Source organism: Hyposmocoma kahamanoa, unplaced genomic scaffold (assembly GCF_003589595.1).
Source record: "Hyposmocoma kahamanoa isolate Upper Pololo Valley unplaced genomic scaffold, ASM358959v1 172, whole genome shotgun sequence".
NCBI lineage: Eukaryota > Metazoa > Arthropoda > Insecta > Lepidoptera > Cosmopterigidae > Hyposmocoma > Hyposmocoma kahamanoa.
The window spans coordinates 74,279-89,705 of NW_020653622.1; the positions used below are offsets into that span (position 1 = coordinate 74,279).

At 35.9% G+C, this 15,427-nt stretch overlaps 1 protein-coding gene across 1 annotated transcript in view; it reads left to right on the forward strand.

Moving 5' to 3' along the window:
• Positions 1-2,436: 2,436 nt before the first annotated feature.
• Positions 2,437-15,427, forward strand: part of LOC113225738 (metal transporter CNNM2-like) — a 53,640-nt gene continuing 40,649 nt past the window's right edge. The window contains exons 1-4 of the mRNA XM_026458140.1: positions 2,437-2,563; positions 5,110-5,224; positions 7,049-7,151; positions 9,031-9,337. Of these exons, the coding sequence (XP_026313925.1) occupies positions 2,437-2,563; positions 5,110-5,224; positions 7,049-7,151; positions 9,031-9,337 (652 nt within the window). The remainder of the gene's footprint in view (positions 2,564-5,109; positions 5,225-7,048; positions 7,152-9,030; positions 9,338-15,427) is intronic.

Genomic DNA, 15,427 nt, shown 5'->3' on the forward strand with positions numbered 1-15,427 from the left:
TGCAAAGAAATCGTAACAAGCAACCCAAGGTCAGTCACTGCGTTCGCTTCCCCATTTTGGCTCCGTCATATACTCATACCGCGAAGTTTGAAAATAAAGATGCGTCATTTGCGTTCTACCCGTTATGACGTACGGAGACGAGATGTGGAGAAATACGGCTACTCCACCAGTTAAAAATCACTCAGCGAGTTATGGAGCGACAGTTTGACGTTCGATTCGGGTGATTGGAATAAAAATTAAAAGAAATTGATCAAACAACTGAGTTATCATAAGGTTCGGAATCGACCTCATAATCTAAAATTTACGCTGGAATAAGCAGTTCAGCTGTTGTTTTTAAAATATAATAAAAATGGAAATAAATTAATTTGCTACTCCGCGAACCCAGTGAAGGTTAAATCATGCAAAATAGCTGCGCTTGTGCTGAATATTTTTTTCATGCACTTAATTATCCCACCCTCCCTCCGCATAACATTAATAAAATAAATAACACAAGCGCAACTGCAGTCACAAACCATCACCAAAAATATACCCGACACGTGTTTCGCCTCTCCACGAGGCATTCTCAGGGGCTGTTGAGTGCTCGACACTCGGCCGAAGAGTGACAGCAACAGCCCCTGAGGGATGGGACTGGGACCACCCATTTAATTTTGAAGAAAATCATCCACCTCTAATGGTAGCTGTTCACGCGTGAAGATTCATTTTTATAAATAGCGCCTAAATTTTACTATAAGGAGCAATTATTTTAACGGTTGGTTTTGCTATTCTCCAATTCAAGGCATTTTTCTCTCAATATATTTTTAGTAGTGATTTTTATTATCTCCTGTGTGAAGTCCCGTGTAGTGGCGAACTAGGGGATATTTCAATAAAACTTGGCAAATAGACATAATTCCACGTACTTTTGAGGTCGGTTTTTTTTTACAAATTTGTTATGTATACTGCCGTGATCAGGGGGTGTGCCCGTTCTCCGCCGGACGTTCGCCCCTGACAATTACTGACAAATAATTCGTACTCGACTAAATCAAAGGACAATGTTAAGTACAAAGCTTCATTCGCATCATGCGTCTTTTAATTTTATCGAGTAAACTTATTTCACGGTAATTGCTTCGGTCGGATGTCGAATGGAGAACAAGAATAGACCCCCTGTCACTATTTTTATTTTCTCCTTATTTCCTCCTTATCGCAAGAAAAGTATAGATATTCTTATGATTTAATTTCTTTAAACATTAATTTCTCGGATAACATATCATCATTAGTCACACTACAGTTCTGTGCTTATGAAAGAGTTTGTCCAGGGAAGTACTGAAGTTCCAGACACATGGGACTTGTCAACTTACGTCTCAGGATGACGGACGCAGTGGCAACGCCCCTTAGATCTTTGCAATTTGAAGCTGTGAGTGGCACTGTAGCTGTTATGGACAGGCGTTTCGCTTACTTACGCGCGCACGAGTTGTTCGTCCCGTCACTTGATGTTAAAAAAAAATCTAATAATTTGTCTAAAATATTGTTTACAACAAACCAACGGAAACTCTGCATAAAATGGGCTTCTAGCTCACTACATTATTCAATAAATCGGTTTATGTGCGCTATTACATTATGTATGTACGGACAACGGTACATCAGACTATACATTTTTGTTCGAAAATCGCCTCCAGTGCAACGGAACAAGATACGTCATTGTGTAGCTTGATGTGCTGGCGTGTGTACATACAACTATTTCCGTAGAATTTGCTGAACGTATTGAATTATATTTTATAACACGCACACGTCAACCCTTAGCGCTCGAACCGGCAAACTAAGCGTGTTTAGAAGTCGTGACCCGCGCCGCCTCTCGAGTCGCTTACCACCAAGTTCACGACTTGTTCGCCACGTCACTTGATACTCAAAAAAAAATGTTACAAAACAATCCAATGTTTTTACACAGATGAAGAAGAATTTAATAAAATTCTACAAGGCTCTCGTAGAAGCGGAAGAAAACGTATAGAAAACCACGAAAAGTATGGTAGAAAATTTGCAAAAACCAGCGGTAAATTTTATGATATACGAGAAGTTCCTGTTCAAGATAGTAATAGAGAATATTTAGATACTGATTTAAAAAGTAGTAAAATTGTAGAAAATGAAAGAAAACGTGTGGCATACTACAGGAATTCTTTAAATAATAAATATGAAGATCAATTAGAATATAATAATTTAGAAAATTACAATAATGATTTAATGACAAATAGGTTAAAAAGAATAAAACGTAGTGCAGATAATAATGCGTACAGAAATATAAATAATGAAGAATCGGTAATGAAAATTGAATGGAACAATAACGATGAAATGAGAAATGGTCACAAAAACAAACGTAATACGGAATTGAATGAAAACAATAATAATGAAAAATCATTGGTAATAAATAGAAGTAATGATGATTTGATATCCAAGGAAGATATAATTATGGCCAAGTTGCATTTGGCGAACGGGATAAAACCGATTCAAAATGAGGAACATGGAGAAGATTCATTGATAAAAATAAGAAACCAACGACAAGCGACGCTGCAAGGGGATTTTACAAGTGTTACAGGTATGTTATTATATTTTGTTCAATGTATAATTGTTATAATCAAACAAAGTAAAATAGGAATAAAAATTTACCTTATTTACTTTGCATTAAAACAAAAAAAGAATATTGAAAATAGTAGTTCAAAAATGAAATTGTGTTCATCGGGTCCCCACTCAATGTTAATAAAAATATATAACCATCTTCCGAACAGCATAAAATGTACTCAAGATTCCAAGGCTTTTGAAAGACAATTAAAAACTCTCTTAATTGATAGGAGTTATTACAATATAACAGAATACTTTAATGATATTTTTGATGACCTTTTTTTAAATGATTTAATATGAAATAATATTAGAAAATTCTAATTGTATGTTTCTGTGTATAAATGTATGTAGGTAAAATTATTTCAATTAGTATTTAGTTTTAAAATTATATCAATTAGTATAGAGTTGAAACAGAATGTGTAAATTATATAGTCCTACTAGACACCATTTTGTATGCGTGGTATCAATTAGTAAAATAGTACTGTGTAATAATTTTTATCTTATTTTTAAAATGTGTATAGCGCCACTCTCTTTGCAAACACCCTTACAGGGTGTCACATGTACTGTAATTTTAATATTATTAACATGTGACTATGCAATAAACGATTACTGATTACTGATTACTAGTAATAATAGATAGTGCACCGTTGATTTAATAAAGGCACTTGTGGTCATAAGTTGAAAGTGATTTTTCAACGTGAAAGTCATAAAGATGAGAGAACTACTTGAAACAAATAATGCACATTTCAAAGAACGATAGCCGGTGCAATATGGAGGCATGCCCTAACTTTAAACTGGCATGTGCATTACATAAGGCGCTTTTTAAACCATATAAGACCTACATTCTGAATCTATTCCTCGATTTTCATTCAAAACAGCGGATTATTTTTAAATTTAATAGAAAAAACTACTTTACAACCCCTTACGTTTAAAATCGAACAAACTTATAGAATTACATTCCATGTATAAGTATATTAGGTAAAAATAACCGGCTGCACTTCGTAGGGAAGCTCTTCCGGCTAATTGTGATATCTCTGAAATTTTTCCTTAAAAATAAGGTACATTGCAAATCACATATCTGGCAACACTGAAGACGTTAAGGCTGAGATTTAAAAAACCGCTTTTGACTTCGACTAAGCAAAATCGGTGAGCTAAACAAGTTTTTCGTATTTACAAACGAAGTAAACTTCGGCGAAGTTAATTTTGTATTTGCTTAACCCATTTTGCTTTGTCGAAAACTAAGGCTGAAACTCAGAGACGATATTTGAGTTTGAGAACGTACTCCCAAATGTCAAAATAGCATCTTAGCGTAAACTCAATTTTTTTGCACAACTTGTGATGATTGAGGTAGTGACTGCCATAGCTGTGATCTTCTGGCATTGAAGATACTGCGACCTTATCGATAGCTTCTGGGAAGTAATCTTCAATGCGGTCTGGGGAAATCCTTCTCAATTTTTTTGGTTTCCAGGCGAAACAGTCGTCATCTCCAGCAACTCTTTCACCGGGACCTATAACAATAATATTTCTGCCAAACAACGTTTGAGACAAACGCACGTTTTCATTTCAAAAGTCGAGACAATGCTAATCATGTACACGGCTAAGACTGATCTTGGTACGGCTCATAGGAACGTCTCTGAATTTCAGCCAAATTCGTTTTATGAATCTCGACCTAAATGTAATATACTGCATTCTAAATGATTATCACTAATATCTATAATAAGGGTCTTCTTCACGGGTTGACTGGACGTGACCATGGAGCGTGCAACCGTTCCGAAATATCGGGAAAATAAAAAGAAGTCATACCGTGGTAAGAAACCTGATATTAGTGATAATCATTTAGTGAATAACCACGAAAGTCTTAAAATCTATATAATATACTGCATTATGTCACCTTAAGGCTCAACTCACACTGGCGCAGAGTGGAAGCGACGCGACGCGTCATGTTTTTCGTCTATAGGTTATTCATCTCTAATTTCCCATTATTAGGGTACAAATTTGTGTTATGTAAATATGGACACGCTCATCAACGCTTGGTTGAAGTCGAGCGGTTTCGCGCGTTACTTGGGCGCAGTGAGGTGTCAGACGTCGACGCGCGTCGCCAGGCGTTGTAGTTGCAAATCAGGATGCGACGCGACGCTTCGTCTCTACGCTAGTGTGAGTTGAGCCTTAGTGGCCATAAGTACTGACCAGGAAATGCACTAGAATTACAAATATTTCTTTTATTCAAAATTAACTGCTGCTCTAATGGATTTGAGACTTATAAAAAATGTAGTTTTAATTAATGTATGATAATTAAAAATATGAATTTACTGGACATGCTAAGTAAGATGCGTGCAGTAATGGTCATCATCCTTTTATAACTTTTTAAGCATAAAAAGTAAAAACCGTTTTTATTAAAAGTTCTCAATTTCGTCTATAGAATCTGCAAATCTCATTAATTCAATTATCGGTAGCGACGAAAGGGGACAAGCAGTTTTAAAGTCGGTTTTTTTTTCATAAAAATAATTATTATGTTCTATTCAGCTGTGTTGCCAAAGGTCAGGATCGAAGGCATACGAGTGGAGGACTCTGCAAAGGAACCAAAGATCATAGACGAAAGTATACCAAGTGTTCTAGCTGATACGGCAGTGACGCTCAGGTGAGTGTTAAATCAGAATATGCGAAATCAAAATTTTGTTAATGTCGATTTGGGAATCCACCTTTCTTGTTGGACTCGTAATCGCATTAACTTGTAATAGAAACGAAGAAGCGTTGTGTAGTGTTTCGCGTCCCTGGTCAGAGTGGAAACCAAAACGTAACGTGTTTCAACGTTTTCATAATTCGACTCGTGGTATCCTTCAAAGGTTTTTTTTATGATAATAAGTGACAAGACGAATAATACTTGCAATAGATAAGAGGGAGCAAGCCAAAAAAGTTTTGACGTTGGCTCCGCCCAAATTTGTGAAACAAATATATGCCTGAAGTTCGCGTGACATGCGACAGGAAATGTTGAATTTTGCGCATTAAAAGTACCAAATTCGTTTTAGCGGAATAACTCTAAAACTAAAGGGATTAAAAAAAAATCCGTAGTGACAATTGTCGATCATGCATAAATATAATTAATTATCTAATTTTTGTCCTAATAACCTGTAGCATTTCGAGGATAAATCGAAAAAATGTGAAAATTAGAGGTCATTTCGTGATTTTTATCTATCGAGGAAACTTTATTGTTTTATGTTTCTGATTAATGTCTACGCTTGAATGAATCGTGTAGTTACCCATACAATATTTTATTTTTAACTTTAAAGTGGATATACCCCTCTAAAATCAAATCGAAGATTAGGCACTTTTCCTCTGCTCCCTCTTAAGCGACATTCCTGTCTATAACACCTGTCACCCTGAGACATAAGTTGACAAGTCCCATGTGCCTGTAATTTCACCAGCACCCTTAAAAACCGAAACACAATAATGCTCACATCTGCCGTACACTAACGAAAACGTGACAAATGGTCAAATATCCGTTTTAAATAGTAAAAAATAGAGCACAAAATTTTCTTTTATAAATAGTTAAAATTAGTTAACATGTTCGATTTATCGGGACTTATCCTAACGATGCATAGCTGAAATAGCATTATACAATTTAAATATTCTAAAACTGGGTTATGGGTTTTTATGATATCTCAAAAAAATATTTCGTCACATAGCCGCTTTTTAGTTAGCGGACGACAGACATTACCGCTTGGTGGCAGAAATAGGTAAGGTGGCAATACTTCCCTGGACAAACTCTTTGACAATGAGCTCGACTGCTAGTAAAACTTCCGCTTCCACAACCCGAAGCAGTTTTGGAAGTTAGTTTTCCGAATAGCCTTCAGTGCATTCTTAGCATTTTTTAAATTATCTCTGTGTCATTAAACCGATGCGACGCCCTTTGAGCGAAATTTTCAATCTTAGGAACAGCCAAACATTGCACGGGGCTACATCGAAACGGGACTGTACGGGTTCGTGAAGTTGAATAGTCTTATGTTTTTAACCGACTTCAAAAAAAGGAGGAGGTTCTCAAGTTTTTTATTTAATTAATTGTGAAGAAAATCATCCACCTCTAAGGGTGGTTGTTCACGCATGAAGATTAATTTTTATAAGTAGCGCCTAAATTTTACTATAAGGAGCAATTATTTTAATGGTTGATTTTGCTATCCTCCAATTCAAGGCGTTTTTCTCTCAATATACTTTTAGTGAGAACCGATTTTTATTATCTCCTGTGTCAAGTGCCGTATAGTGGAGAACTAGGTGATGAATTTATATGTAATTCCACGTACTTTTGAGGACGGTTTTTTTTAGTACTCTGTACTGAGATTGTGCCAAAAACTGTTGTACAAGGTTCGATGGAAAAGACATAACCGTAAACTTGTCACGTTAGAGGGTAATTACGCCCGCGCATCAGCAGCATTTTTTTTTAGAATATTCCTTATTTAATGATTTGCAGGCTTTTCGGCGACGGGCTGACGGAAAATACCGCAATTGCGTTTACACACGAAGTTGGAGATTATGGCGATCCTTGCAAATTTATAAACAAGGGAGAGTACATGGTACGTATCTATGCATATTATACAAACGCCGTTACATTTAACGGAACACTAGTAACATCCTGAAAAAAAAAACCCGCGTTTTTTTTCCTGCTAATACAGTTTATTAGTTGACTGGTCTTCTTTCTATTTAAGATGCTATGTTATTTAGAAGAAAACATTCCTTATCGTTGAGGCTTCCGATCAGTTTAATAAAAGTATAATTATAAGTATGATTTTTTTCACACTTGGCGGGTTCGATTCCTGCTCTCGACTGCTCGAATTGTTTTTAAAATCAAAATGCAGTCTTCTTTCAGTATAATTTTCTAGCTACAGTATTTAAGGTACTTTCCCTCCGTGTTGTATAGCCGTGAGACGTCCTGTATAATATTATAGTTTCCGTCCAATAGTTTCCGTATAATATGTAGTATAGTAGTTTATGTGACTGGTACATAATGTAAGGCATTAAAATGCGAGTGTGGATTTATAAAACGAGCCGACAGGCGATTTCATTAAAACATCACACGAGTGTTTTAATGCCTAATTATATACAGTTACATACACTGCTTTATCTATACGCTATCTCTATATATAAGCTCTCTGTGATGTGTTCAGGAACCGCATGTTACAATTGTTAAATGGCGGCAAATAAAAACTTTTCTCACGCATGTCACACAACCGTAGTTTTTATTTAGTTCATAGACAGAATAGAGTCGGCCCTAACTATCATATCGTTCGATATCAAGCAAGTAATGTGTGAAATGTCAAAATTGTTTGCTATTGACATTTCATTTCGAATAAAACTTCATCTCGACTGGTATTAAAATTGAGGTCGAATCCAATTGTCTTGTTTTTCAGAGATGTTCGAAATTTGAATGTAATAATAAAATCGAATTCAATGTTATCATGAAGCAATAATAACATTTTCACTAAGAAATTTGTTCTGAGAAAACAGCTTACCTCTATGCTGGTTGTAATTTGCGGTTTTTGAACACATCATAGAGGGTTTATGATATGTGTAGTGGATAAAAGTATTTTAATGATACGAAATTTAAGTTTACTTTGTAACCTAGGGTTACTTACTGATGGGACAAATCAGTAACTGTTGTTACATCAGGCGTACTGGCATTAGACATAATTTTACTCTACAATAGAGTTGCAATATTCGGTTACTTATTCGGCCTTTTTTTGCTATTCGATCGAATACTTAATACTTAAGATGCATGCCAAAAAAGTTTTGACGTTGGCTCTGCCCAAATTTGTGAAACAAATATATGCCTGAAGTTCGCGTGACATGCGACAGGAGATGTTGAATTTTGCGCATTAAATTTTTTTAATTAAATTTAAATTCGTTTTAGCGGAATAACTCTAAAACTAAAGGGATTTTAAAAAATCCGTAATGAAAGTTCTCGATCATGCATAAATATAATTAATTATCTAATTTTTGCCCTAATAACCTGTAGCATTTCGAGGATGAATCGAAAAAATGTGAAAATTAGAGGTCATTTCGTGATTTTTATCTATCGAGGAAACTTTATTGTTTTATGTTTCTGATTAATGTCTATGCTTGAATATATCGTGTAGTTACTCATACAATATTTTATTTTTAACTTTAAAGTGGATATACCCCTCTAAAACCAAATCGAAGATTAGGAATTTTTCCTCTGCTCCCTCTTAAAAATAGCAGGAATAGAAGAAAAAACACAGTTAATTCGCGAAAGCCCAATTTTTCACTTATTTATTTAAAAGATCCGAGAAATTGTTCATAAATGAGTTATTTTTTGTAGAAATACAAGAAGGTTGCGGATCAAATTAAAACTACCTATTTATTATGTAATTTAATATATTATGCCGAATATACAATTATTTGCAACACTACTAAGAACACTATATTTACTTGCAGGTAATAAAAGATTCCCTAACACCTCGTTCAGCCCTGGTAGAAATAACCGCCCCATCCCCAATCCAGGGTTCAAAGCTCTACATATGCGCAAAAAACATAAAGACAAACCTGGTGAAAGACGAAGAAAAATACATCCACCAAGGGCAGGAGAACTTCAAAATATTAGCAACACATAACACGTTACTGCCTCTATGGGCGACTCTGACTTTAATATTGATCTGTTTGATATTCAGTGCGTTGTTTTCTGGCCTTAATTTGGGGCTCATGTCTTTGGACAGAACCGAGTTGAAGATTATCTCAAACACAGGTAAATATAATTTTTTTAAATATAGACAATTCTTTTTATACAGGGTGTAATCAAAATGTGCCCAAGCGTTTATTCCGTACATATAAGAGATATCAAAAACCTTTAAACTGATGTGTTTTAGAATAATGCAAGAACATAACGCAATTGATTTAGTTCGACCACAGATTCGGTTGAATGTTTACCTACCTAAAGTATTGGTTATTTTATAGTAAACCCATAAAACAAAACAAGCTATAAAATACATAATCAAATAATCAATAAAACAGTAATGATATAAGTAAAAAATGTTTTATTTTTTGTTACAATGTGACAGATGTTTAGGCAATAAATATTTTTAGCAAAGAAGCGTTTTGACAAGAGGCCTCTTGCCAATGTCAATGTCATATTGAGATTGAGACAGTGTGACCATTTGTGGCAGAGTTCTGCCATTTGGGCAGATTTAATATTTATTCATTTTCATCGTGGCAGAACATGTTAACTTGTATTAAATGTAGCAGTCTGGCAGATTTGGGTATATTTAGCAAGTTTTTTATTACTCTGTACTGATGTGAACAACATCAATTCAGAAACTTTTCCAAAATATTTATTCCAGCTATTATTCCGTAAATATGGACTGAGATCGAAAATACACTATCTGATGAGTAAAACAAGATCAATAACTTTTTAAGAAATATCCAAAATTTTAACGTTTAACGTTTCAATATATCTAATATTGTTGAAATGCTCACCAGAGTGTACCTCGATTCTGTAATCAAAATTGTATTCTTTTGTATATTTCGAAAACTCGCTTGTCATATCGTCACTTCAAATAAAATAACTCACTTGTAAACATTGACTTACAAATAAATGGACGATGGGTCTAATACAAAAACCACGAAAAAAATGTCCCAAGTCAGCCTATTTAAACGTAGTGACATGTAAAGGAATATGAAAAAGCTAAAACGTTGAATATAAATTGTAATGTCGTCGCAGTACTGTCTAGTTTTGCTTGCTTCGCTGTCAGTCGAACAAACGAAGACTAAAGCGTGAATGACGCTCTGTATACGATTTTAACGCCCTATAAGTTGGGACACTTTTTAGCGCGGACCCGACGTCCATATAATTGTAAGTCAATGCTTGTAAAGAACTTTTTCTCCACGAAAATGACATTCACGAACAACTGCTTTGAATACAACATTTTATAATTATTTGAAAATAATTAGTAGCAGTAGTGCTTTTCTTGTAAAAGAGTTCGTCCTGGGAAGTACTGCCACCTTACCCATTTCTGCCGCCAAGCTGTAATGTCAGCATTACTGTGTTCCGGTTTAAAAGGGTAAGGGTGCTGGTGAAATTGCAGGCACATGGACTTGTCAACTTGTCTCAGGGTGACGGGCGCAGTGGCAGTGCCCCTCAGACCTTTGCGATTTAAAGCTCTGAGTGACACGGCAACTGTTATGGACAAGCGTGTCGTGACTTGATACTATAAAAAAATTCACTTTGTATTTTTTAAATAAAAAGATAGTTTCATTAACTTATTACTAGGTAACAATAAGAGAAGAAGAAGAAGAAAGAGAGGCTTTAATTTCCTTACTTTAACAGGTTATTAAGTAGTAGGAAAACTAAATCCTCTCTACGAATGTCATATTAAATGTGTGGGAGCGTTCAACGTTAAAATAAGACGTGTAATATTAAATAATATTACACGAAAAATTCCACCGAAATTAGGTAAACAAACCTGAAAATTAATATACTGAAAATTACACATCAAATTCGTATCTTAAAGCACAAAGTAAGTGTAATGCAAAAAATGCATCGTATTATTGACTTACAATTATATGGACGTCGGGTCCGGGCTAAAAAGTGTCCGAACTTATAGTGCGTTAAAATCGTATACAGAGCGTCATTCACGCTTTAGTCTTCGTTTGTTCGACTGACAGCGAAGCAAGCAAAATTAGACAGTACTGCGATGACATTACAATTTAAATTCAACGTTTTAGCCTTTTCATATTCCTTTACATGTCACTATGTTTAAATAGGTTGACTTGGGACATTTTTTTCGTGGTTTTTGTATTAGACCCGTCGTCCATTTATTTGTAAGTCAATGCATCGTATGTACAAATTTTGCAGGCTAATTTCACATCACATTTTCTTCATATTCACACTGGCGTTTACCTATTCTTAAATTAATACATCTAAATTAACACCCTTGATAAGAGATTTAGAATAAATAGAAAGTTTTGCTGTCTCCTGAATAATCATTCTTTATAAGATACGAGTTTGAGAAAGTATTGCTTCGAATATGGACCCTTTGTAAGTTGGAGTGAACCTCAGGTGGCCAATATAGACCACTCTGAGAATCAGCGATTTAGGCAAATAATTATCTTTCATGAATTGCACAGTCCTCGTAGTAAAAGTTCTTTCGACGGCATTGAATCTGGAAAATAACAGCTGGCATTTAGCCAGAAAGCCACGGGCAACGATAACCGACTTCTATTAAGTGACTCGTCTACTAGTTTGTCCCATATTTATACTATACAAGATTATTTGTGAAAGACTGAAGGATTGTAGGACTATATTACTAACATCATTAACAACTATTGTTCCATGACTTTTTACAAAACATAATAAATTTAAATTTTTATTGAATTGATATTCAATTATTATTGTGTAAAATTACTCCACTAGTTTTTTTATAATTATTAATGCAAAGATCGAACACTCAGAAAAAATCCTTCGACTGACGTCTTCTAGCATACCGTGCCAGACGCTGAACCAGCGGACGAGCTGAACGAATTTTTCTATACGCTTGGGTCGTATCTTTGTATTTGGTTTTTCAACGACTTTTTAGCCGTAGCTACAAACTACCGTACTAAATTTACCGTAGTTTAAATTTTAATAAATTAATAATAAAATAATTCCATATCAATTCAATAAAAATTTAAATACCATGAATAGCGACATCTCTAGCCAGGGCTGGTAGCTGTAAAGGTATCTAACTGGGTGACGAAATACTTAAAATTTCTCAGATGGCGCTACGGCTAAAAGTCATTGATAAAGCTAAAGACACGACAACAAACACAGAAAAATTCGTGAGGCGAAATATATAGATCCAGGCACGGTATGCTAGAAGACGTCGGTTCGAATACAAACGGATCGAAGGAATTTTTTCTATGTGTTCGATTTTTGTATTAATAATTGTAACAAACTAGTGGAGTAATTTCACATAACAAAATAATTGAATATCAATTCAGTAACTGCCTCCATGGCCGAACGGTGACCATGCCGGACTGCCACGCAAAGGTCCCGGGTTGGATTCCCGGGCCGGGAGAAATATTTATATGGCCTACATTTATTTCTCTCGTGAGTTTGAGTGTAATTTGTCGTCTGTGTATATAATATGTATGTTGTCTATGTGTGTGTCCATGGCACCCGCGACACAGTGTTTCCCTATTGCGGAACGTTATTATATTAATATTCATTTTCAACCTAACCTTTTCAAACCGGAACGAGTAATGCTCACATTACTGCTTGGTGGCAGAAATAGGAAAAGTGGCAGTACTACCCTGGACGAACTCTTTCACAAGGAGCATTACTGCTATTAAAGCATTAAGAAACATAATATATTAAATAATCATAAGAAATTTACCAACAATAAACTTTTGACAGTCGATACTGCCCAAAGAGTACCTTATACATAATGAGGATAGAATCATTAGCTCATGAGAACCCTGGTGGATAACGCGGGATGTATTTTTCCCTATTATCTCCAAATTCATGCTTTCTTCTGGGTTTCTAGGCTCATATTGTTATATAAACATGTTTTGAAGTTGACACACTGCCTTTATGAAATATATTTCGGGTTCTAAAAATTTATGTAAAGATTGTATGGCGAAACAAAAGAAATGCCAGCGCCATCTATTACTTAACGACGTCCCTCTTTCTGGACGTACAAACCAAAATATATGTAGTGATTAGACCTAATTACCTTTCCTCGAATTCAAATTTTTCCCTTACTAATCCGGTTCATTTTGTTCAAGTCGAGTGGCAGGGACACTGTCATTATTTCAGATTTTTTTTTTCTACAAACGAATTTACAACCATTTGAAACACGTATATCGTATAGCATGCGTGTTCTATTTAGTTCAGTTGATATAAAAAAAATAATTGATATATGTAAAGTATCTATTGAATACATAGGTTTCCTTTTAAAATTTCGAGGTGAAGTTTTAGAGAAAAAAAAATTTTTTAGAACTCGTGTTTTCATACCGTATAGTAAGTAATCAGTATATATTTTTTTTCCATAGTGATTGATTTAACACCTAACACTCACTGTTATGCGCAATCAACCAAAGCCATTTGAGCTTGTATAAACTTTTAAATTTTTGTTACACTATCTTACACTTTTTAGATCTGTAACTGGTAGTAAGGTAACAAGTTAAGACGTCCAAGCGTGCTTCTCGTTTGCATCTCTGCGTTTTGCACAGAGTTGTCACTGCTTGGAGTGACGTAAGTGACAGGTGTGACAAATAAATAAAATAAAAATAAAATAAAATAAAATGCATTTAATTCGGACAACAGTGGATCCATAGAATGTTAGTATTACAAACAAACTTATATAACTATGTTAGTACGAAAACTTAAATGAAGGGAGGACCAGTGTCTAAATAGACCGCTGTCCCACCTATCAGCTACTCCATTCAGGAGTCTGTGACGGCTAGCGCATACCCTACGCATCGATGCGTCGCAGCGCTTGCGCAATGTCGCACCAAAACCGTCTACACTCGCGTCCGCAAACATTCCGGACGCGCTACAGTATCGCAACAAATCATGACAAAGTCACGGTGATTTTTTTGTAACTGGAACGATAGTCACGGTGATAAAAATGCATCGAGTACATAACCAGAAATAGAGATGAAATAAGGGCCATCCGTGTCTGGCAACTCATCAGGCAAATGGGCATATCACTTTTAAATATCAACTCTCGTTTGCACTGAAATCACAAATTAAAAAGCTGAAATAGTACAGCGCCAACAACTGAACTGTGTGTACGTCTCCGTATATCCCAAAAATATTCTGTACCATTCATTGGTACCATCCACAGACCACATATCTTTCTTCCGTGGTACCATCACTCTACGCCTACAATAAATAAAAGTAACAAACATATTCTCAAGTTTTCATGTCTGTCGCGTCTAGCCTGTTCCCATATCACGACTATCTGCCGTGGTTGTGTCGTGGACGTTAATTGAAATTTTCAGTAAATCGTGACGACAATTTATCTGTTCACGACAGCCGCCTTGTCATTTGCACGACAGAATCGTTTGAAGCTGCGATTATCTGTCGTCACATTTTAATCGTGACGTTTTATTTATCGTCTGACGGCTGTCGTTGTAGTTCTTCCCATTGTCACGACAGTCTGTCGTCGTACCGTCAAAAAAGTCGTGAACGACAGATAATCGTGTTGTCCTATATGTGAATAACTTGGTACTTGGTACTTGGTGTAACGGGCTGGTGTCCGCAACTCGACGACAAGGCGCCTATTTTGCGTGTGGATAACTTCATTTAAATATACAGGCCACGACACTAGAGTGGTTTACACACGGCGACTTTAACAGCGATGCAAACGCGCGTTCGTGAAACGCGCGATTGCATCGCTACACTTGTGATTTATAGGCGATTGCAGCGATGCAAACGCGCGATTGCATCAATACAAACGCGCGATTGCATCGCTAAACTTGCGATTTATAGGCGATTGCATCGGTTCAAACGCACGATTGCATCGCTTCACTTGCGATTTATAGGCGATTGCATCGATGCAAACGCGCGACTGCGTCAGTACAAACGCGCGATTGCATCGCTACACTTGCTATTTATAGGCGATTGCATCGTTGCAAACGCGCGACTGCATCGCTACACTTGCGATTTATAGGCGATTGCATCGATGCAAACGCGCGACTGCATCAATAGAAACGCGCCATTGTATCGCTACACTTGCAATTTATAGGCGATTGCATCGGTTCAAACGCACGATTGCATCGCTACACTTGCGATTTTTAGGCGATTACATCGATGCAAACGCGCGACTGCATCAATACAAACGCGCGATTGCAT